This window comes from Pseudonaja textilis, chromosome 4, assembly GCF_049901715.1.
Source record: "Pseudonaja textilis isolate UNSWEBS1 chromosome 4, rPseTex1.2, whole genome shotgun sequence".
NCBI classification, from domain to species: domain Eukaryota; kingdom Metazoa; phylum Chordata; class Lepidosauria; order Squamata; family Elapidae; genus Pseudonaja; species Pseudonaja textilis.
In genome coordinates this window covers 19,591,231-19,614,488 of record NC_141993.1, presented here as the reverse complement: position 1 = coordinate 19,614,488, position 23,258 = coordinate 19,591,231, and the positions used below count along the sequence as shown (strand labels likewise).

At 43.7% G+C, this 23,258-nt stretch overlaps 1 protein-coding gene across 2 annotated transcripts in view; it reads left to right on the top strand.

The window, feature by feature from the left end:
- The first annotated feature begins 897 nt into the window (after positions 1 to 897).
- PLA2G12B (phospholipase A2 group XIIB) overlaps positions 898 to 23,258 on the top strand; it is a 28,232-nt gene continuing 5,871 nt past the window's right edge. Inside the window, exons 1-3 of one of the 2 annotated variants that reach the window (XM_026713504.2) lie at positions 898 to 1,254; positions 15,405 to 15,493; positions 16,616 to 16,781. In XM_026713504.2, the coding sequence (XP_026569289.1) occupies positions 1,017 to 1,254; positions 15,405 to 15,493; positions 16,616 to 16,781 (493 nt within the window). In that variant the 5' untranslated portion in view covers positions 898 to 1,016. The remainder of the gene's footprint in view (positions 1,255 to 15,404; positions 15,494 to 16,615; positions 16,782 to 23,258) is intronic. The other variant, XM_026713505.2, reaches the window with a different exon arrangement.

Here is a 23,258-nt window from a genome sequence, read left to right as displayed (position 1 = left end):
ATGGTGTGTGTGTGTGTGTGTGTGTGTGTGTGTGTGTGTGTGTGTATCTCCTTCTTGTTGTTTGATGGGGTAAGTGGTCATCTCACTGCTGTGTAGGGAGACGAAATGACTTGTTCCAGGGGCTGGGGAGTTAAAGAGGAGGGTGGGATTTGAAATCTGGATGGTGTGTTGGGTTCTAGCAGGTCCTGCTCTACCAAGATTGAATCTATATGCCCCAAAACTCTTATTTTACATGCTGGCTGGAGCAGCTTCCTCATAAGGGTCAAGAAAGTGTGTCCCAAGTCCTTCCTCAGCAGGAGATTAGGGACAATAAGAGGAACCTCTTTAGTCGTGGCCCCCATTTTGTGAAATTATTGACCCCAGGAGTTTCAGGTGCCTCCTGAATTCTAGTGTTCCAATAAAGTACTGAAACAACTAAATTTTCCTAGATTTTCAATAGCAGATGTTTTTGGATGCACCACTGGGAAGAGGCCTCCCCACTTCTTTAATATAGTTTATATGCCATTACCCCTGCATTTGCTTTTGGAACAGTTTTTGGGCTGTGAGACCGAGGATACCCTGAGGTTGGGGGAAATACCTGTCTTTCAAAAACTAAGGTGGGAGGCTCACTCTCTTTTATGCTTTTTTTCAAACATAAAAACTGCTCCAGGCCTTTCAGCAGAAGCCATAAATAGCTCAATGGACCCATAATGGAGGTTTGGATGGGGGTACTCAAAGGTTTGGGGGAGAGGATAAGTTTGCCTGTGGGAGTTTATGATTAGCCTTGGAATCCTGCCAACTCCAGCGTCCTCCTGAGCAGAGCATATCAAAGCCCTTCAATATTGGGCAACACACGCTGTTCATGTGAACTTTGTGCTCCATGATTAGGGTGACTTCATCCTGTTAACACAGCAGTGTTTAAAGTCCACCGCAAAAGCACACTCAAAATACCTCCAGTCTTGTTATCCCAATCCCACTGGCACCGCTTCTGTTTGTGGAGATTTCCTGGGACCAATTTTGCTTTGTCCAACTTCAGCATGAAGCTGTTCATCGGGGCACTGATTCTGTGCTTATCTCTGAGTCAAGGGAAATGCACTGAAGAAACCATGCAGGATAATGTCATCCCTCCTTCTCCATTGCCGGAGGAAAGCTCCTATTCCGACTGGGGAATTGGGACCATCCGAGATGGCATTGATGCTGTTAATGGCTATTTTGACTTTGTCTCAGAGATATTAGGAGGGAAGAATGGAGTCTGTCAATACAGGTGCAGATACGGTAAGCATTTCTGCCCCTCCTCCTTCCATATCCAGCCCCTGATAGCTCAACATTGTTATTTTGTGTTGACAGTTCTTGTTTCCCTACACTAGGCAGTGTTTCCTTGTTTTGTTTGACTAGATGCTTTAATGATGAGTAATTGATCAAGACACTGTATTCTTACTGTCATGTTTTATTTTACTTCACTGAACTGTTTCACTTTTAATTAGTGTATTTGAACTCAGCACTGCCTCTATTGTCATGTACATCATTATATATTTAATCTACAAGAATGGATGTATCTTGGTATTCCTTTAAATATAATTTATTCTAGCAAAACAGCTAATACTAAACAGTCAGCATTACTCTTCGGTTGCAAAGACTGGGATGCATATCATTTTTCTAACAAGTGGTTAGAAGGGGACAGTTCTCTTTACAGTATGCTTCTGTAACTAAAATGTGGTATATTGGCAGAACTCTCTCCAAATGATTGTTTATTTTGCCTTACTAATAGAATTGTTCTACTTCCCATGCATTTTAAGAAGCCAGATTTGTCAAAATGCCAACTTAACTCCTGTACTAAGTGAGGTTTTGAATGCCTTCTAGTTTTGTAGGATCACAGTACAACCTTCATCCCAGTGGTGGGATTCAATTTTTTTTACTACTGGTCCAGTGGGTGTAGCTTGGTGGGCATGGCAGGGGAAGGATACTGTAAAATCTCCAGTCAGAGGTGGTACATGCCGGTTCTCCAAACTACTCAAAATTTCCGCTACCGGTTCTCCAGAACTGGTCAGAACCTGCTGAATACCACTTCTGCTTCATCCTCAACCTACAACAGTGGGGAAAATGGGGTACTGTTTACACAGCTGAAGGGTACGAGGTTGAGAAAGAGTAATTAGATTATATATTTATGGAATTTTCAAACACTGGACAAGAACAATATGGATATCCATAATCCTCTTTTCTTCTTGCATAGACCCATAATCCCTGTCTTTTTTTTTAACCTCTCACATAATGACTACCCATCATCTAAGAAATGGGTAACAAACTACTGATTTCTAACTGCAAAGAGCAATTAAAAACAGTGACAATAATCAGGATGGCCAGGGAGAGAGAGCTTCTTAGCTAGATGTGTGAGTGAGTGAGTAAAAGAGTGGATATATTATATAAGTAATATAATTTTATAAATAAAATAATGATTTTATTTTTCTTATATGTATCCATTTCATGTATTCATAACTATGTTTATACTTTACCTATTATCTTGTAAGCGACTGACAAATCAAATCAAATAAAAAATAAAAATAAATACATAAATATACGTATGGGAGTGCATTCACACTGGTTATGGCCCTTATCCATCAGCCTTGCTTAACTGTGGATTCCTTGAATGGTTTCTCAGTATAAAATCATAATATGTTCCCCATCCATTCAAAAACCTAGAAGGCCGTCTATCATAGGTTGAGGAAAATCATTTGCCTTGATGAGGCCATGTGGATTCAGGACTCAAGTAACTTCTGGAATGGCATTTTTTTCTGTGTGATGCTGTCAAGACTGATTTTTTTTTTCTTTTAGAATACAGAGGCACATTCCATTCTTCTCCCCGAACAAAAGCTAAAAATGCATTTTTGGATCAGTGAAATTAATACATGCAAAGGTCCTTGTGATGCATAACTGGTCCCTTGTGGCTGTGAAATGGTGACAGCAAAAAGCATGGATAATCTTGTTGGATGCAAATTATTATATTCTTGTCCTTTCTTTGTTTTTCTGGTTTGCTTGATAATGTATATTGTTTTAATTATACTTTCTACACTCCATTAGCCTCTGAATTGGTACTAATGAATTCCCCAGCTGCTGTTAATCAAATTCTTACTTTCTTTTTCCCACTCATATGGCTGATAATTATTTACTCTGACTTCCTTCCCTTTTACTTTAAGGTACACAAAAAAGGACATTTGATTCACACATAGACATGCCAAGGTGTATAGAAGATTCAGTGCCAGTTCTTACATTATCACAATAAAAAGCATGTCATTCTAATATCCTCATTACAGAGCTGAGATTGCTTATAACGATTTATATTTTAATTGCCTCATTTACATGATGGCAATATACTCTGAATACTGCTTTCCTTGAAAAGTGTTTGCGAAACTACAGATGGTGCAAACTGTAGCATTTTGGCTTTGATCAGAAAAGTGTTTTGAAGATCATGTTGGAACAACTTTACCACCTTCCAGTTATTTTTTTTTGACATAAATCAAGTTGTCCCTCTTTTTAATCTACAAAATCCATGGAGTCACCTCTAGGGTAGCTGAAGGATCATTTCCTTTCTTATTAAATTACATTACCCAAAATCTATTAAAATTACCATCAGCCTTGTTCCAAGTTCATGTCTTTGGCAGGATCTACTGTACATTGGAATCAGAGGTGGTATTTGTCGTATATCTCATACGAACAAAGGACGCGAGTCAGTGACTTGGTTCAGCTCATTTATTGGGGTAAAAACACAAGTCGGGAGAGTGGGGAAAAAGCGCGGCTTAAAAAGGCTTTCTGCTGAGTGCTGCGGCCAATCGGGTCGTTTTGAATCGCCCGCGATCGGTTCAGCCAATCGCGGTTGATTCCGAACGACCAATCAGTGCCGCGCACTCAGCCAATCCGGTGGCCGTGCGCTTTAGCCAATCCGGGCTGCCGGATTTCGAGTATGCAGATGTCTGTACAGAACACCCCTCCCCTCTTGGTTTGGTCCTACGTGACGTAGTCCCGTAAGTAGGCGGGGCTCCGTATTTTCCGACTTGACTTGCGCTGGTCAGTTGTCTCCTGGTTGTCGGCCGGTTCGGGTGGGACTCCTGTCGCTCTCCGCCTCGTTGATGGAACCGCCTGGAAGGGTGAGTCAGGCCTCTCGCCGCGGCTCCCTCCTGGTCTTCCCGGGTCGGTCGAGCTGCTGGCTTCGCTGCTCCCGCTCGGCTTTTCCGGGCTGGTTGAGCTGGCTTGGCTGCTCCCGCTCGGGCTTCCGGGGTCGGTTGAGCTGGCTCGGCTGCTCCTTCCAGGTGAGGCTTCGAGTGGGTCGCTCTCCGGTTCTTCAGATGGTGAGTACTGCTGGTTCCTTTTTGGGTGGGTTTGTTCTTTGGGGGCTTCCCTCCCCTCTTGGTTGGTGTCTTGCCGGTTCCCTTCTGTACCTGGTGTCTGCGTGTCGGTTGTGTTTCCCGCGGTGGCTCTTGATCTCAGTTGGTCGATGTGGCGTTTCCACGCTCGTCCGTCAGCTGTTTGGAGGCGGTACGAGAGTGGGCCTGTTGCTTGGGTGATCGTCGCCGGTACCCAGAGGGGGTCTCCGGTGAGGTTTCTTGCGTAGACCTTGTCTCCTGGTGAGAATGTTCTGTATTTGCTGGTAGAGTCAGGGGGTCTTTCCGGGTTGTATGTGGGGTGCAGGCGGTCGAGCGGGGATCGCAGTTTTCTTCCAATTAGTAGCTCCGCTGGGCTTTTGTTCGTTGTGGTACTCGGGGTTATGTGTTGAATTAGGAGCATCCGATTAATCTTGTCCTGTATGTCCCCGGTTTCGATCTTTTGAATGGTCTTTTTTGTAAATTGAACCATTTTCTCCGCTCTACCGTTCGCCGCCGGGTGCGCCGGTGCCGTTAGTGCGTGCCGGATTCCTCGTTCTGCTAAGAATTTCTCGAACGGTAGTGCGGTGAACTGGGGCCCATTGTCTGATACGATGACATCTGGGAGGCCGTGGGTTGTGAAGAGTTTGCTGAGTTGTCTGATGACGGAGTCTGTGGTGGTCGTCTTCATGTTGCTTACCTCCAGCCAGTTGGAGTAAGCATCTACGGTTACCAGGAAGGTGTGTCCTCTGGTTGGTCCCGCGAAGTCTACGTGGATTCGGGACCATGGCCCCCTGGGGGTTTCCCACTCCCGGATTGGGGCGGCTGGGGGGTTTGGTCTTGATTCCTGGCACTGCTTGCAGGAGGCTACCCAGGCTTCGATCTCCTTGTCCATCCCTGGCCACCAGGCGTGGCTTCTGGCCAGGGCTTTTGTCCTGACGATGCCGGGGTGCCCTTCGTGCAGCATGCTCAGGACTCTTTTTTGTAACTTTTCCGGAATTACGACCCTGTCCCCCCACAGTAAACAACCTTTTTGTATTGACAGTTCTGTTTGTCGGTTCCGGTAAGCTTTGAACTCGCTGTCCCCGTCTTTTTCCGGCCAGCCTTTCCCCACCCATCTCAGGACCTGCGCCAGACGTTTGTCTTTATTGGTTGCTAGGGCAATGTCTGACGCGGTCAGGGGTAGGTTGGGTAAGGTCTCGATGCTCAGGGTTGACGTGGTTGGTGCTGGGTCGGCGTCCAGGGTTGGCAGCGGTGTGCGGCTGAGGGCGTCTGCGTGCGGAATTGTCTTACCGGGGCGGTGGATTAGCCGGTAATTATAGGCGGCGAGAAATTCGGACCACCTTGTCATCCTTGGAGAGAGGATGATTGGGGTGGCCCGGTCTCCTGCCAGTATTCCCAGCAGCGGTTTGTGGTCCGTGATTATGGTGAAGGTCCTGCCGTAAAGGTATTCGTGGAATTTCTTTACGGCCGCGACGATGGCTAGAGCCTCTTTATCCAATTGGCTGTAGTTTCGTTCGGGTTTTGAAAGGGTCCTCGAGAAAAAGGCGATGGGTGCTTCTTTTCTGTCGGCGAGGGTATGGCTGAGGACGGCTCCTACTCCGAAAGGGGATGCGTCGCACGTTACCGTGATGGGGAGTGTCTCGCTGTACTGGATGAGGACAGCGTCTGATGTGAGAAGGTCCTTGGTTCTGTTGAAGGCGTCCTCTTCTCGTCTCCCCCACGTCCAGGTGGCTGCCTTGTCGAGCAGCCTATGCAACGGCTCCGCCACGGTCGCCTTTTGGGGCAGGAAAACATTGTAGAAATTAATCAACCCCAGGAACGCTTGTAATTCCGTTTTGTTTCGGGGCTTCGGGGCTTCTTTAACGGCTTTTATTTTGCCCTCGGTGGGGTGGATTCCATGCCGATCTAGTAAGTACCCCAGGAACTCGACCCGTGCCGTGTGCAGTTGGCACTTCTCTCTCTTAACCTTGAGCCCCGCACTTTGGAATCTCCTCAGTACTTCCCGTAGGCGGTCCTCTAATTGTTTCTGGTCAGCCCCGGCTACCAACACATCGTCGAAGTAAGGCACTACCCCTTTTATGCCCCGGAGGAGTCTTTCCATGAGGCTTTGAAATACTCCCGGGGCTACGCTGACTCCGAATTGGAGCCTCTTGCAACGGAAAGCCCCCCGGTGGGTAACTATTGTCTGCGCCTCGGCGGTTTCCTCGTCGACCGGCAATTGCTGATAGGCTTGGGCCAGGTCGAGTTTGGCGAAAACCCTGCCCCCTCCCAGCGAGTGCAAGAGGTGTTGTACTACTGGGACGGGGTAGGCGCTTTGTTGTAGCGCGCGGTTCAGGGTTGCCTTATAGTCCCCGCAGATTCTCACAGACCCGTCTGGCTTTATCGGGGTGACTATAGGGGTCTCCCATCGGGCATGGTCTGTGGCTTCGAGGACTCCTTGTTCGATGAGCTTGTTTAATTGTTCATCGATTTTGGGCCGGAGAGCGAAAGGCACTCGCCGGGGTTTGAGGCGGATGGGAGCAATGGTGGGGTCTAGGCTGAAGGATATTGGGGGGCCCCGGTACTTGCCTAGATTTCCGTCGAAGACCTCCTGGAACTCGCGCACGAGCTGTTCCTCCCAGTCCGCCTCGGCGACGTGGTTGGTGCCGGTCACTTCTAGTCCCAGCGGCGCAAACCATTGCAGTCCCAAGAGGCTGGGGCGGTCTCGTTCGACGACGGTTAGCGGAAGTATCTCGGTGCGCCCTTTGAAGGTAACCTTGAAGTGCCCGGTCCCTACCACGGGAATGCGATTCCCTAGGTAATCTTTAAGGATGAGCGTCTGGTTCTCCAGCTCGTGCCGCTTCATGGAAGGTACCAGTCGCTTAATTTCCCGCCACGCGACCATGGACAGGTACGATCCGGAGTCGACGTCCATTTTGCAGGGGCGGTCCTCGATTTCGACCTCCACGTGGACTTTCCGGCCGTCCCAGTTGGAGGAATGGCCGACGATGACCGTTTGGTGGGTTTCCTCGCGCTGGCGGCCTTCGTGGAAACGGCGGCTCCTCGATTCCCGGCTCCAGCGGCTCTCACCGTCCCGATCGCGGTTCCTCGGTGGGGTGTTGTTGTGCCTGGCACTTTCGCGCCTCCGGGGGGTGGTGTCTCGGTGGCGGGGGCTGTGGTTCCTCTTGAAACGGCAGACCTTTGCGATGTGTCCCCGTTTGTCGCAATGGCGGCAGATCGCGTCGAAAAAACGGCATTCTGACCTTGGGTGCTCCCCCCCCGCAGCTGGCACACTGGAACTTCGATTTTCGGTTCCGTGGTTTGCGCCTGTCTTGTCCCGTCTGCAGGCGATGGACGTCTTCCTCGTCGTCTTCCGATCCGGAGGAGGACTCGAGGTCGCCGTGGTGCGTGGATGTGGCCGCCCGGTAGTTGTCGTCGGTCCGGTTTTCGGGTGTCGCGGCTGCGGCGGCCCGTTCCGCGGTGCCGGTTTGCTTCAGCTGGGCCGCTGATCTCCGGGTTGCTTCCGCCACTGTGGCTTCTGCGAGGGCATCGGCGAGGGCGATGTCGCCTTTCACCATGATCCGGCTTTGCAGGACGGTGTCCCGGAGGCCGAGGACGACGCGGTCCCGTAGAGCCTCGTCTAAGTCGGTAAACCCGCACAGCCCTCCGAGGTCCCTGAGTTCAGCCACAAATTTGCTGACGCTCTCACCCGGCTTCTGGTCGCGGCGATAGAATTCGTGCCGCCGAATGAGGGTGGGCACAGCGGGCGCGTAGTGGTTCCTCAGCAGAGGTTCGAGATCGGCCCAGTCCATGATCTTCACATCGATCGGCTTGGCAAGGGCTTTTGCCATTTTGAAGACCGCGGGGCCGCAGTGTGTGAGAAAAACGGCTCGTTTCCTCTGCCCATTTGCGTCCTTGAGATTGCTACTCTCTAAGAACATGAGGAATCTGTCGATGTAAGATTCCCAGTCCTCGGTAGCCGCGTTGAAAGGAGCGGGTGGCACGTTGCCGCTGGCCATGTTGCCGGTTGCGGTTCCGTGGGCCACGTGCGATGTGGAATTTTGTTAGAATCCCACCCTCGTCGCCAGTGTCGTATATCTCATACGAACAAAGGACGCGAGTCAGTGACTTGGTTCAGCTCATTTATTGGGGTAAAAACACAAGTGGGGAGAGTGGGGAAAAAGCGCGGCTTAAAAAGGCTTTCTGCTGAGTGCTGCGGCCAATCGGGTCGTTTTGAATCGCCCGCGATCGGTTCAGCCAATCGCGGTCGATTCCGAACGACCAATCAGTGCCGCGCACTCAGCCAATCCGGTGGCCGTGTGCTTTAGCCAATCCGGGCTGCCGGATTTCGAGTATGCAGATGTCTGTACAGAACAGTATTCAGCAGGTTCTGACCAGTTCTGGAGAACCAGTAGCGGAAATTTTGAGTAGTTTGGAGAACTAGCAAATACCACCTCTGAATGGAGATTTTACAGTACCCTTCCCAGCCACTCCCATCAAGCCATGCCCACAGAACCGGTAGTAAAAAAATTGAATCCCACCACTGATTGGAATCCCTTTTGAGGTGCTATTTCTCTGAAATGCAACTACTAATCAGCAAGCATCTATACTGAACCATTTAGCACAACATCCACTACATTGAACCATTTAGCACAAGACACATGGTTCCAGAAAGCCTTTTACTTTTTACTGCCTTTTACAGGCAGTAGTTCTGCCATTGTGTTTGTTTGAAAAGTTAGTTAAATCCCTCGAAATGTGCAGATCTGTTCATAGAAACAAAGCTTTAACATTAAAATGCCTGATGTTAATGGTTAAACTTCAACTGTGTGTTTGTGCACAAGGTTATATATCTGTGTTCCTGTTCCTTTGAATAGCTCAAAATACTGCTTCTTCACCTGGCAACTTTAAGATGTCTGGACTTCAACTCTCAGAATTTCCTAGAGTTACGCTTCTCAGCTTCATGACTATGGGTGGCAAGCTACAGTTAACAATATAAAATAGTAGCAGTAGCAATAGCGTTTATATACCGCTTCACAGCACTTTACAGCCCTCTCTAAGCAGTTTACAGAGTCAGCCTATTTCCCCCAACAATCTGGGTCCTCATTTTACCAACCTTGGAAGGATGGAAGGCTGAGTCAAGCTTGAGCCGGTGAGAATCGAACTGCTGGCAGTCGGCAGAATTAGCCTGCAATTCTGCATTCTAACCACTGCACCACCACGGCTCTTAATATATTGTTATTAGTAATAATATGACAACTGAATACAAATCGGCAGCTGAGGCAAAAAAAATATCACAAGTATCAGCATCCCATTCCATCCCATCCACATGTGCTGTGGCATAATCAAGTCTTCAGAGGCCTGCAGGGTAAGGGCTAATCTTCTCTCTGGGAGAGTGGATGTATAATAGAGTGTGTTGATGAGAAGAAGACCATCCTAATTGATCAGATGCCTAAAAAGTGAAAGTAGGAAATCTGTACTTCCACTTTTGCAAGATTTACGGATTTATTTGTGTCAGAAGCACCATTGTTACATTTTTATACATAAGCATAAATGCAAACATAAGAACAAAACATTTAAAAAGTATAAAAACCTGATTTAAGCCATGCTTGTCCAGAAGTATGCAGCTTCAATTGCATTCTGTTGCACTGTCATAACAGTACATTGGGCGGGGCACAAGGAGCAAGTGAATACGTGTGTGTGGTTGTCTGTAAATCTCCACACTTGCAGTAGGCAGAAGTCACCAAATATCCCCCTTTATTCAAATATCTATTGATCTTGCTGTAGCCATGCACAATCTATTTAGCGCAGGGATCCCCAAACTTGGCAACGTTTTGCTGGCTGGAGAATCCTGGGAGTTGAAGTCCACAAGTCTCAGTGTTGCCAAGTTTGAAGGCCTCTGATTTAGCGATTGCCAAATTTCCCACTTTTCATCATGGGCAGGTTCCAGCTTCTCTGCAGGTTCCATCCAGTGTTGGACTTCTGTAGCTTGTAAAATTAACCGTGATGGAATCTTACTACGAGGTAGAACGAGTCCATCTAGTCATGCTTCTAGTCTAGTTAGGAGGATTGATATCAATCTTGCAACTCTAAAAATACAACTTCCTGCCACCACCAATCGATTGAGTTCTTCCTATGTTTGTTCCTCTGACCATTAAGCCACTGAGGGCTCCCGCTTCTCTCTTCTGATTGCTTCCTAGACAGCATATCTTCCAGTGGTGGGATTCAAAAAATTTTTTACTACCGGTTCTGTGGGCATGGCTTGGTGGGCATGATGTGGCTTGGTGGGCATAGCAGGGGAAGGATACAGTAAAATCTCCATTCCCACCCCGCTCCAGGGAGAAGCTTACTGCAAAATCCCATTCTCACCCCATCCCACTAACCTGCTTTTCAGTTCTGTTCTCCTGTGCAGGGCAACATAAGAAGACTCAGCCGATCAGCTGGGACTCAGGAGGCAGAGAATAGATGGGAGCAGGGCCAGTCAGAGGTGATATTTACCAGTTCTCCTAACTACTCAAATTTTCCACTATCGGTTCTCCAGAACTGGTCAGAACCTGCTGAATACCACCTCTGGATGTGCCTCTCCTATCTGATCTGTTGGGATGAGGAGACACAATCAGGAAGACATGGTCCCTCAGATACTTCTAACTTTATTACTCTATGATTTGTATGCTCTAAAGTTTACACAGCTCATTTTTTAAAAAACAAAACAGGTTGCCATGATAAACTTTAATCCACAATTACATTGTACATTGCTAAAGGGTGCCTACTAGGGTGCAATTTATAAATGGAAAATGACATCCATATAGATGAAAAGCAAACATACTGTGCATTGAGTCATAAATCTGGGTTAAATGGGGATTCAGTGTAAAGTATGCTTCTTGCCTCCTAAAATAAAGAGCCCCTGTTAAAAATGTTGGAGCAGAAAATTGAGGGAAACAACCTATTAGGTCATGACAATAGGATGAGGTCACCCTGCTCTTATTATGTCCTTAGAATGTCAGCCTTCCTTGGCAACCCATGAAAGTTCACACAACTTCCTGCCAGTCTTCGTACCGCAGGGAATTCTGTAGACTATTAAGCTACTAAAAAGTAATACAGTATTTTGAACTTCCTTCCCACCCATTTTTTTTTGAGTGATGCCAATAGAGGATAGACACAGATGTTCATTTGCATGTAAGCATTATGCATAGCTATTTCACATACCAGTTGTCTGTTCCCATGCTTTTCATTTCAACAGCTACAAGGTAGTCAACTAACCTTTCATGCACATAAACTGTGGTTTGTATGTGTGTGTGTATCTGTGTCTGCCTGCCTGCCTGCCTGCCTGCCTCTCTCTCTCTCTCTCCCTCTCTCTCGGCACAATTCAATAGTTGAGATGATACTTTGCTTACAAACGAACAGAATAACAGAGTTGGAAGGGACCTTGGAGGTCTTCTAGACTGACCCCTCTTCAAGTAGGAAACCCTATACCAGTGAAGACAAATCTTTTCAGCACTGAGTGCCCAAACCAGAACACATGTGCATATGTGGGTGCCGGAGCGCAGTGCTCTTTTTTTTGGCCATTTTCAGGCCATTCTTTGGGCCATTTTCAAATCCTTTGGGGGCCATTTTCAGGATGTTTGGGGGCTGTTTGGGGGGCATTTTTCAGGGGGGTTGTTTTTGGTTGCTTTAGGCCCAGAAACAGGCCTGAAAATGGCCCTGACAAACAGCCAGAAAAATGGCCTGTTTTTTGAGCCATTTTCTGGCACTCTGATGCCTGCATAGCCCAGCATGCCAGAAGCCAGAAGAGCAGCTGGCGATGGTATGCATGCTCACAGAGAGGGCTCTGTGTGCCATGTCTGGCATGCATGCCATAGGTTCGCCATCACGCCCTATACCATTTCAAATAGTTGTCCAACCTCTTCTTAAAAACTACCAGTGTTAGATCTCCTCAAGTTCTGGAAGTAAGTTGTTCCATTAATTGTTCTGTCAGGAAATTTTTCCTTAACTCTAGTTTGGTTCTCTCCTTGATTAGTTTCCATCTGTTACCTTCACACACCTTCACACACTGCCTTCAGGTGCTTTGGAGAATAGCCTGACATCACCTTCCCCTTTTATTGAGGTAGACTGAACCAGCTATACCTGGTTCAATCCCATGATCTTCTGAAGTAAGACGTTAGTACAAAATTATTGGAACAGCTTTAGTATATCATGAGCTTCTAGCTCTTGCAAGTATTTTGGGTGCTACAAACTGCCTCCGTTACTCCTTCTTAAGAAAGTTTTGACAAAATGAAAGGATAAAAATAATTCCTAAAATATGCACATTTCTGTTGACTAATCAAGTCTGAGCATAACCCAGGCAAGCATCCCATGATTAGGTGAGCTTTCTCCAAACAAGCTTATTCAGCATCAATGGTTTTAAAACTGATAAAAAGAACTTATCATTCAGTCTTCAGATAGCACTGGACTAGACAGGGAAGCAGATTTTAGATTGTTTTGCACTAAGCAACTGTTTGACAGATAATCTTTTTTCCCCCAGTGCTAATCATCTCTGCCCAAAGATGAACTCTTTTGCTATGTGAGTGGGTTTCCCTGTTGAAATGATGTTGACAACATGTGAAATAGCACATTTTTCACTGTCTACAAGCAGATGGGACTGTAGCAGGAAAAACCATCTACAAAGGGGCTAGGATGAAGAGTTTTATTTTATAAAATAATATTACTTCTTTGATAGGGTACTTGTCTGCTCACTGCTTTCCGGAAGAGATTAAACCTGAACTTCAGTACCTTTTCAACTCTTTTTGAGTACTAAGACTTGGAATCATTTTGCCAACCTAATTAGAATTGTTATCAGTGGTGGGATTCAATTTCTTTTACTAACGGTTCTGTGGATGTGGCTTGGTGGGCGTGACAGGGGAAGGATACTGTAAAATCTCCAGTCAGAGGTGGTACTTGCCGGTTCTCCAAACTACTCAAAATATCCACCACCGGTTCTCCAGAACTGGTCAGAACCTGCTGAATAGGGGTCCCCAAACTTGGCAACTTTAAGACTCGTGGACTTCAACTCCCAGAATAGCATAGCTGGCTGGAGAATTCTGGGAGTTGAAGTTGACAAGTCTTAAAGCTGCCAAGTTTGGGGACCCCTGCTTTATGTTAAACATTGTTACTTATGTGAATAAGTAATGATGAGTGTTAATTTTTGCTTGCAGCTGATGTTTTCCTCTTTATTTGATAATTGTCAACTCAAACTGCGTATCTGCAGGTGAGTGTGTGGGACAAAGAAGTCACGATGATGGTCACAACCACATATAGGTTGTCCTCGACTTAACAACCATTCATTTAGTGACCTGGTGAACTTAACAATGTCATTGAAAAAGGGACTTATGATTGGTTTTCATCAGTGGTGGGATTCAAATTTTTTTACTACCGGTTCTGTGGGCATGGCTTGGTGGGCATGGGTTAGTGGGCATGGCAGGGGAAGGATACTGCAAAATCTCCATTCCCTCCCCACCCCACTAGCCTGCTTTCCAGCTCCGTTCTCCTGTGCAGGGCAACCAAAGAAGACCCAGCCAATCAGCTGGGACTTGGGAGGCAGAGAATAGATGGCGGCAGGGCCAGTCAGAGGTGGTATTTGCCGGTTCTCCGAACAACTCAAAATTTCTGCTACCGGTTCTCCAGAACTGATCAGATCCTGCTGAATACCACCTCTGGTTTTCATGCTTATGATTGTTGAGGCATCCCCGTAGTCATGCGATCATAAATCTGGACACTTGGCAACTGGCATGCATTTACGAAGGTCCCAGGGTCATGTGATCACAATTTGTAACCTTCCCAGCTGACTTCCAACAAGTAAAGTCAATGGGGGGAGCCGGATTCACTTAATGACTGGCAATTCACTTAACAACTGCAGTGATTTGCTTCAAAACCAGGGCAAAGAAGGTCTTAACATTCAACACAATTCACTTAACAGCCATCTTGCTTACCAATGGAAATTCTGCTCCCAAATTTGGCCATTATTTATTTATTTTTATTTATTTGATTTGTCAATTGCTTACAAGATAATAGGTATAAGTATAAACATGAATAAGAATACAGGAAATAGGAACAAATAATTGGGGACAATAGGACAGGGACAGTAGGCATGATGGTGCCCTTATGCATGCCCCTTACAGACCTCTTAGGAATGGGGTGAGGTCAATAGTGGATAGTTTGAGGTTAAAGGAATGGGGGTTAGAGTTGAGGACTAGCTGTATATGAAGCCCCACCCATTTTTTTTCAACTGCCTGGCACATGTGACATACAGAAAAAGGACACAGGGCTTCCATTCTGCAGTTGTTATTGGCATTTTGACTCCTTGGAACCCTCATGTATAAGTATCTGATCTTAAAACCGGCTTCTTTATTTTCATGGTCATGGTCATGACTTCATTATAAACAAAGAAAAACATCTTTGTATTTTGTCTTATCAAAAAACTTATTGAGTTTCTAACGAGAGCATGATCTGCAACATTAAATATGAAATAGAAAAACTATAGTCTTTGATTACTGGTGTAGCACATTATTTGTTAAATTTGATAATAAAGGTAACACGAAGTGGCATATGTTGAATTTTGATATCCAAAAGTTTGATATCATGAATTTTGATATCCAAAAGTTCTTTTGTTTGCAGTGGCAACATCTAAAGGCCTAAAGACAAAAGGAAACCCTTTCAAAGTCTGCTTTTATATTTCAGAAGGACAGAGAACAACTCAAAACTTAAACGTCCAGAACTGAATTATAGCTCTAGTCAGAAGAGTGAACACAAGTAAAGTTTCTGATCTTCTATACGCATATTGGATTTTGTTTCAAGGATTCCTAATTCAATTTATGTCCTTGTCTTTGGCAAACCCCTAGCTGTGTCTTTCCTATTTTCCAACAACGCTGTAAAGGACGGACATGCAATTGCTAGCTTTTGAGCTTTATCATCCTTTATCACTGGCCATGCTGATTAGGCCTGATGATAATTGGAATTCAACCTCTGAAGGACATCAGGTGCATGTACAGGACTTTATGCTATGTACTGTATAATTCTTTTCTATCCTGCCACAAAGCAGTTTTCTTTTCTTTTTTCCAGGTAAAGCACCATTGCCTAGACCAAATTATAAATCTCCAGAACCCAATGGCTGTAGCTCCTATTTCCTGGGTCTCAAGGTACCAGAAAGTGTATGTACTAATAGCCCATTTCCTTGATGAAATAATTAACTGATCAAAACATCCAGGAAGAAAGAAGTGTTTGACTTTGCTGTAAACAGCTGCAATTGCTCAACTGATTCTATTCAAAGTATGCCTAGGCAGTCATTCTCCTCATGTTATGCAAGCTATTTCCCTATGCATGCCAAAGGGGATGGCTAGCTGTGTATGGCAGACAAAATGAATGTGTTTTTGTCTGACCACTGCCCATAAAAGTCACTCTTTGATTGGTTGGGCAACAGACTACTTAATCCCCAACTGTTAGGAGCAGCTGTGCTGTTAAATATATCTTCTAGAAATTGCAGATTTGGAAATGGATGCTGGCTAGAAAACACCTTTCAATTAAAGTTAAAGGCCCAGAGTACTGTAACATGAATATTAGTAATAAGGAGACTGCTAAAACACTCAAGTCTGATTCAGATTAGACTCCATTAATCTCACCTCAACTGGTGCTACGACTTAATTTAATTTAGCCAGCATTTGATATTTCCTAGCAGATATACAATTTGCTAGCATTGAAATTCCCACATTACAGAATTCTTTGTTGCAAGAAGGATCTGCATTTGCTGAATGGAATTTGCATTCTCCATATTGCACATTTCCTTTGTACAACTTCATCCTGGATGTTATATTATACTGCACCAGTTCAGGTTCATTGTTCATCGATTGCTGGTATTTTCAACATGATGCAACAGAAGGGAAGTCTTGCTCTGCAACCCTAAAATTTCCTGGTAAATCTCCAATAAATTTTGGGACAGTTGCCGCTTTGTTGACCTATTCAGATTGGCTGAACGTATCCTTGGACGTTGAACAATATCTTGTCGCTAAAAGCCATGGGCAGATACAGCTCCGGAGATCCTCTCCTGGTTCCTATTTATTCCCAAAATAAATAGAAGATCAATTTGCCTAATCTCACATTTCACTGCAGTTCTCCTGCTGGGCAGGGCAGTCAAATATATAGCACTTTCACTTGTTAAAATATTCATGGTGGAGAGGCATGAAGAGCATTTTTATAGGAGAAATATGGGAGGAGGGGAGAATCATTTCAAATCCCAGAGTTATTTTTTTTCCCTGTCTCTTGGCATTCTTTTACAGCTTGATATGGGCATCCCGGCCATGACTAAATGCTGCAACCAGCTGGATGCGTGTTATGATACCTGTGGGTCTAATAAATATCGCTGCGATGCCAAGTTTCGTTGGTGCATGCAGTCCATCTGCTCTGACCTTAAACGTAGCCTTGGTTTTGTCTCCAAGGTAGAAGGTAAGTTTCCTGTTGGGGAAGATGTTAAACACATCAACACAGGACTACAGTGTCACACCGCGTTCTGAGCTCACAGTAGGGAGAGGGACAATAGCAATAGTAATAGCACTTGGACTTATATACTGCTTTACAGTGCTTTCTGGCCCTCTCTAAGTGGTTTACAGAGTCAGCATATTGGCCCCAACAATCTGGGTCCTCATTTTACCCACCTCAAAAGGATGGATGGCTGAGTCAATCTTGAGCCTGGTGAGATTCGAACTGCTAAATTGCAGGAAACCGGCAGTCAACAGAAGGACCCTGCAGTACTGCACTCTAACCACTGCACCACCAAGGCGCATATAGTAACCTGGACTCGGGCCCTTGTGAATCAGCTCAAAAATCAAACATAAGTAGTCCCCGACACACAACAGTTCATTCAGTGACCGTCTGAAGTTGCAATAGCACTGAAAGAAGGGACTTGGGACTGTTTTCCCACTTAGATCCATTGCAGCCTCCCATAGTCACATGAACTGAACTGTGATGCTTGGCACTTGGTTCATATTTATGATGGTTGCAGTGTCCTGGGGTCACATGATCCCCTTTTGCGAACTTCCGACAAGCAAAGTCAACAGGGAGGCTAGATTCACTTAACGGTGTTACTAACTGAACAACAGCAGTAAGTTACTTTACCACAATGGCAAAAAGGGTTGAAAAAATGGAGCAAAATTCACTTAACAAATGTCTCGCTTAGCCATGGAAATTTTGGGCTCCATTATAGTCATAAGTCAAGGACTACCTGTATTGAGATTATCTGAATTTTTAAAAAATCTATCACCCTGATGGACAGAGAAGGCTAAACCAGACTTATATTCATCCTGAAATAATTAAAAAGCATACCAAGTGCATTTTTTTCTTATGAGATTTATAAGATATAATTAAGTAGGAATGGAAGTAAAGTAATTTCAGATGGATGTTACAAAGGTGTCATGCCCCTGTTAGAATCTGACTCTGAGGGAGAGGAGGAATAGCCAACAGAAAGTGGGAGTATGGCTCTGGAGGTTGTGGAGGAAACTGGGGAAGGGCGCAGGCCAGCTGAGCATTCAGAGGAAAACCCAGGCCCATCCCCTCTTTAGTATTTTTAGTATTTATTAGATTTGTCAATCGCTTACAAGATACAGGTATAAGAATAAATATAATTTTGAATACATGAGATACTTATAAGAAAAATAAAAAACAATAGGACAGGGACGGTAGGCACGATTGGTGTGCTTATGCATGCCCCCTACAGGCCTCTTAGGAAGAGGGTGAGGTCAATAGTAGACAGTCTAAGGTTAAAGTTTTGGAGTTTGGGGAAGAAAACACAGAGTCAGGTAGAATATTCCAAACATTGACCACTCTGTTGCTGAAGTCGTATTTTCTGCAGTCAAGTTTGGTGCAGTTAACCTTGAGTTTGTATCTATTGTGTGCTCTTGTATTGTTATGATTGAATCTGAAGTATTCATTTGCAGGCAGGACATTGCAATGTTATGATTTTATATACTATATTTAGAACGGACCGGAGGGGGCATAGTTCTAGGTTTTCTAGGTCTAGAGTTTCAAGTCTGGTGGCATAAAGTATTCTGCAATGAGTAGAGGAGCGGAGAAGTCTTCTTGTGAAATATTTCTGGACTTTTTAAATTGTGTTAATATCAGATACATGATGTGGATTCAAGACTGATGAGCTGTATTCAAGTATAGGTCTAGCAAATGTTTTGTATGCTCTGTTAGTAGTGTGATATTACCAGAGAAGAAGCTACATAGGATTAGATTAACAGCTCTTAATGCCTTTTTGCCTATGTAGTTACAGTGGGCTCTAGCACTTAGATCATTTGAGAGGAGTGTTCCAAGTTGCTTGACAAAGTTTGGATCATCAACAAGGTCTTGACTATTTAGCTTGTATTTTATTTTCTGATTTTTTTCTGCCAATATGTAAGACAAAGCATTTATTTGTTGAGATTTGAAGTTGCCATTTGATTGACCATTCTGACACATAATCAAGGTCTTTTTTCGGGGTAGTAGTATTGTCTATGGTGTTGAACAGCTTTACATCATCAGCGAAGAGAACATAGTTGCTCTTAGTATGATCATAGAGGTCATTTATGTAAAGTATGGAGATAGTTGGTCCTAGAACACTGCCTTGGGGGACACCACTATTGACAGGTACAGAATTTGATAGGATGCTCCCAATTTTGACCATTTGTTGTCTGTTTGACAGGAATGCTTCTATCCAGAATGTCCAGAGATACCATAAGATTTTAGTTTTAGTAGTAGTTTGTCGTATACCACTGAATCAAAGGTTTTACAGAAGTCTATGTAGATTGCGTCTATTGCTTTGCCCTGATCAAGTTGTGTAGTCCATATGTTTTTGCAGTGTAAGAGTTGCAGATTGCAGGATAGTTTTTTTTTCCTGAAACCAAATTGTTTATTGGAGAGTAGGTTGTTTGTCTCTAAGTGGAGGATAATGGATTAGTTAATAATTGATTCCACGACTTTACAGATGATGCAGCATAAGGAGATTAGTCTGTAATTTTCAATGAGGCTGGGGTCTCCCTTTTTGAAGATGGGGATGACCGTGGCTTGTGACCATAGGTTAGGCAAGGAGCTGGTCCTGAAAGATTTTTCAAAGATTATGCTTAGAGGTTCGGCTATGGCAGTGGGTAGCTTTTTTAAGAAGTAGGAACATATTCCATCCAGTCCAATAGATAGAGATGGTTTTAGATTGTGCAGTGCTTTTTCAACAATGTCTTCTGTAAAATCGATATATATTAGATCATTGTAGTTGTCTGTGGTTCGACTAGGAAGTACTGGGCTTGATCCATTGCTGTTTACAAATACTGAGCCAAAGAATGTGTTAAAGAGTTTTGCTTTGATGGTGTCATCGTTGTAGTCTTTACCATTAGGTCCTTTCAGGGGTGGGATGGACCTTGAGTCTTTCAGTTTGTTGTTTACAAAATTGTAGAAAGCACGGGTGGAATTTGTGCATAGGTTTTCCTCTTGTTGAATGTGATAATTAATGCATTCAATTTTTATCTGGTGGTATAAATTTTTGAAGTTTGGCAACATGACCAGATTTGTTTTTTTGCCAGAGTGATCTCTTTTTGGATTGAAGCTTCCTATTGTTATGTGTAACCTGTTTTTCCTGGTTTTGGGAGTTGTTATTGGTACATATAGTTTGATGGCTCTTTTGATTTCTAGTAAGAATATGTTGTAATGGTTTTCAACAGTATTGCTCTTCATCCTAGGGCACACAGGGTGAAGCGGATAAGGGAGAAACGTGAATGGTGTGGTCTACGGGGAGGAAAGGGCCTTGATCCCCTTCATGGGCTGTAGCTGTGAGGATTGTTTAAAAGGACAAACTGTGCATGGGCTAGTGCTGGAAGCAAAGTGTGAAAATATTTCTAGTCTGTCAGTTCTTATCTGAGTTCTGGTGTCCTTCCCAGTGTATGTATTTCAACATCCGTGGATGTCTTCAGGCCCTTATCCTCCCTTGTCTCATTAATTCTTCAGTGTGATTTGTGTTTTTTTTCTATTTATAATTTATATGTATTTTGAGTTTGAACGGAAGTTCTTCCTTTTCGCAACTGTTTGTGGGGGAGTTTTTTTTTCTCCGGTCAATGATAATTGGACCTTTAAAGCCAAGTTGAAGGAACTAAAGGGACATCACCTGTTTTTGTGACTTTGTTGCTTTTGTATCCCACCCTGGGCAAAAGGTGACTCAACCATTTTTTATTGCATGCTTGCACTCCTGAAAGGGCCAATAGGAAAAGGATGGTTCTTCACATATTAGACCTCAACTCCCACTCTGGAGCTGAAGCCCCAAAAAGTTTGCAGGTTTTACAGGTAGTCCTTGATTCGTGATCATAATTAGGATCAAAATTTCTGTTGCTAAGCAAGGGGGCTGATAAGTGAATTATACTCAAAGTTATAGCCTTTCTTGCCACGTCTGTTAAACAAATCCCTGAGGTTGTTCAATGAACCATGTGGTTGTTAAACAAATCCCGCTTCCCCCAGTGACTTTGCTTGTTATCAGCCAGCTGGGAAATTTTTCAAATGGCGATCACGGGACCTTGGGACACTGCAACCGTCAAAAATATACGCTGGTTGCCAAGCACCTGAATTTTGTTCATGGGCCTGTGGAGATGCTGCAATAGTCATCAGTGTGAGCTCATAGGCCACCTTTTTCAGTGCTGTTGTAATTTTGAAAAGTTGCTAAACAAATTACTGTAAATCTGGACTACCTGTATCATCATTATCTTCTTCTAATGACCCCATAATCCCTTTCAGGGTGGAGTCTGGGCAATTGAATGAAGCTAGCAGAGTGTTTTAATGGCCAGATGCCTTTCCTGTCGCCAATATGGAGTTTTGTTCAGCAGATATATTCTCAGTGTGCCCAGAGAGAGAAATATCTGCCTCTACCTAGGATTGAACTCAGAGCCTCCTGATTGTGAGGCGAGAGCTCCACCTTTAGGTCACCACACCACTCCAAGCCTGGACTACCCGAATCTCCCTCTGAATAACTAAAAACAAAATTTCCTATAAAACCAGCCGGCTAAAGGAAAGAAGGAAGGAAGGAAGGAAGGAAGGAAGGAAGGAAGGAAGGAAGGAAGGAAGGAAGGAAGGAAGGAAGACTATTGCATTGAAAGATGCAGAGATTTATTAAAACATATTTGCAAATTAAAAAAGGTGTGGAACACTGAACAAAGTATTTCAAAAAAGTTCATTCAAGCAGAAAGCAGCATTTCATCCTCATGCACCATTAAATTCTCTTAGGCTAAATCAGAAGCAATTAGATTATTTTTCAAATGTAATAATTAAGATAAATTAGGAAATTCATACTTCAGAGGTACTGATGTACAGGACTTTCGCAGAAAAAGTGACAATAATTCATTGGCTTCATTAGGGTGATAAAATGTGTAGATTTGCCACTTCCTGGTCACATGGCTTGAATACCACACTTCTTACTCAAAGTTTGTCCTCTTTTTTGTCTTTCCCCATTTCAGCCATAATTATTTATATATCTGTAAATAGGGGTGAGGACTGATTTGATTTCCATGAAATTTGGGATTAGGATATACTGTTCTCTAATTCTGGGTATGTGTAGCCCAGTTCTGCATGGAGCTACTCTAGAAATTTACCTTAATACACAAGATTAGTGATAGTTACAGTACATTCACTGGTATTATCTTTTAGCTGTTCAGACAGGGATCTTTCTTAGTTCTTTCTGCAGATGCCAGGAACTGAACCTATGATCTTATGTATACAGACAATTTGCTGTCCCATTTCCTCCATTTTCTTACTTAGTTTCTAGCAAAATTTCTTCCTGCACTTAGAAACATGAGACAATATTCACTATATTTCTCTTTTATGGGGTGAATGACTTTTCCAGCAGGCTAATATTAGAAATGATCACAGAGCAATAGCACTTAGATTCATATACCACTCCACAGTGTTTTACAGCACTCTCAAAGCAGTCTACCAGGTCAGCCTATTGCGCCAACAATCTGGGTCTTCATTTTACTGACATTGGAAAGATGGAAGGCTGAGTCAATCTTGAGCCAGTCAGGATCAAACTCCTGGCTGTGGGCAGAGTCAGCCTGCAATACTGCATTCTAACCACTGTGTCACAACAGCACCGATGTAACACAGGGGGCAACATTTCATTATGTCTGTGATCATAGACCAAAGCACATCTTCCTCCAATCTACTAAGGAGAACTTTAACCTTATCCTATCTGAAGAGCATCCCATCCCAACTTCAATCTTTTTAAAACAAGCAGTTACATGATGGACAGTTTGAGTGATCTACCCTTCTAAGGGAAAAATGGAAGAAAAGAAAGACGATGGAATTATAGTGTCTTGACCATTCCGATGAATTGCGAATGTAATAGTATAATCCATTTTTCATAAATACCATATTAGAGGCATCACTAGAGTACTTTGTTCTGGGAAGGTTTGCTTGAAGGTATGTCTCTATTATTCAATAATTATTGAATTATTAATTAAAATTATGATTTAAATATAGTGCTATGATTAAATCTGCTCCAATTTACATTATAAATATAATTGAATGTTAACAGTTTATAGAAAAGGATGAAGGAACCCTGTGAGTTATAAATATATTTATTAATAAAAATAATTATTCATAATAAACATTATTAATGAAACAAAGCCACAAATCATAAATGCACATCCTGTAGAAAAAAATGATTGGATGGTTAATAAACTCTATTTCACATTAGCTAAATTTATGCTTCAGTTAGCCTTAGCCTGAATAAATTCCCCAAAATGCTGAATCATGCTAACTAGAACAGAAAATCTAATTTGTATTTCTGAATTAATATACACTTCTTTTAAAAATTATAATATCCAAGCATATTACAGCTAGCTCTGAAAATATTAGGTTTCTAGATTCCAAACCTTTGCTATATTCTGCCTTCAAAATTAATTTAGTTGAAAGAAA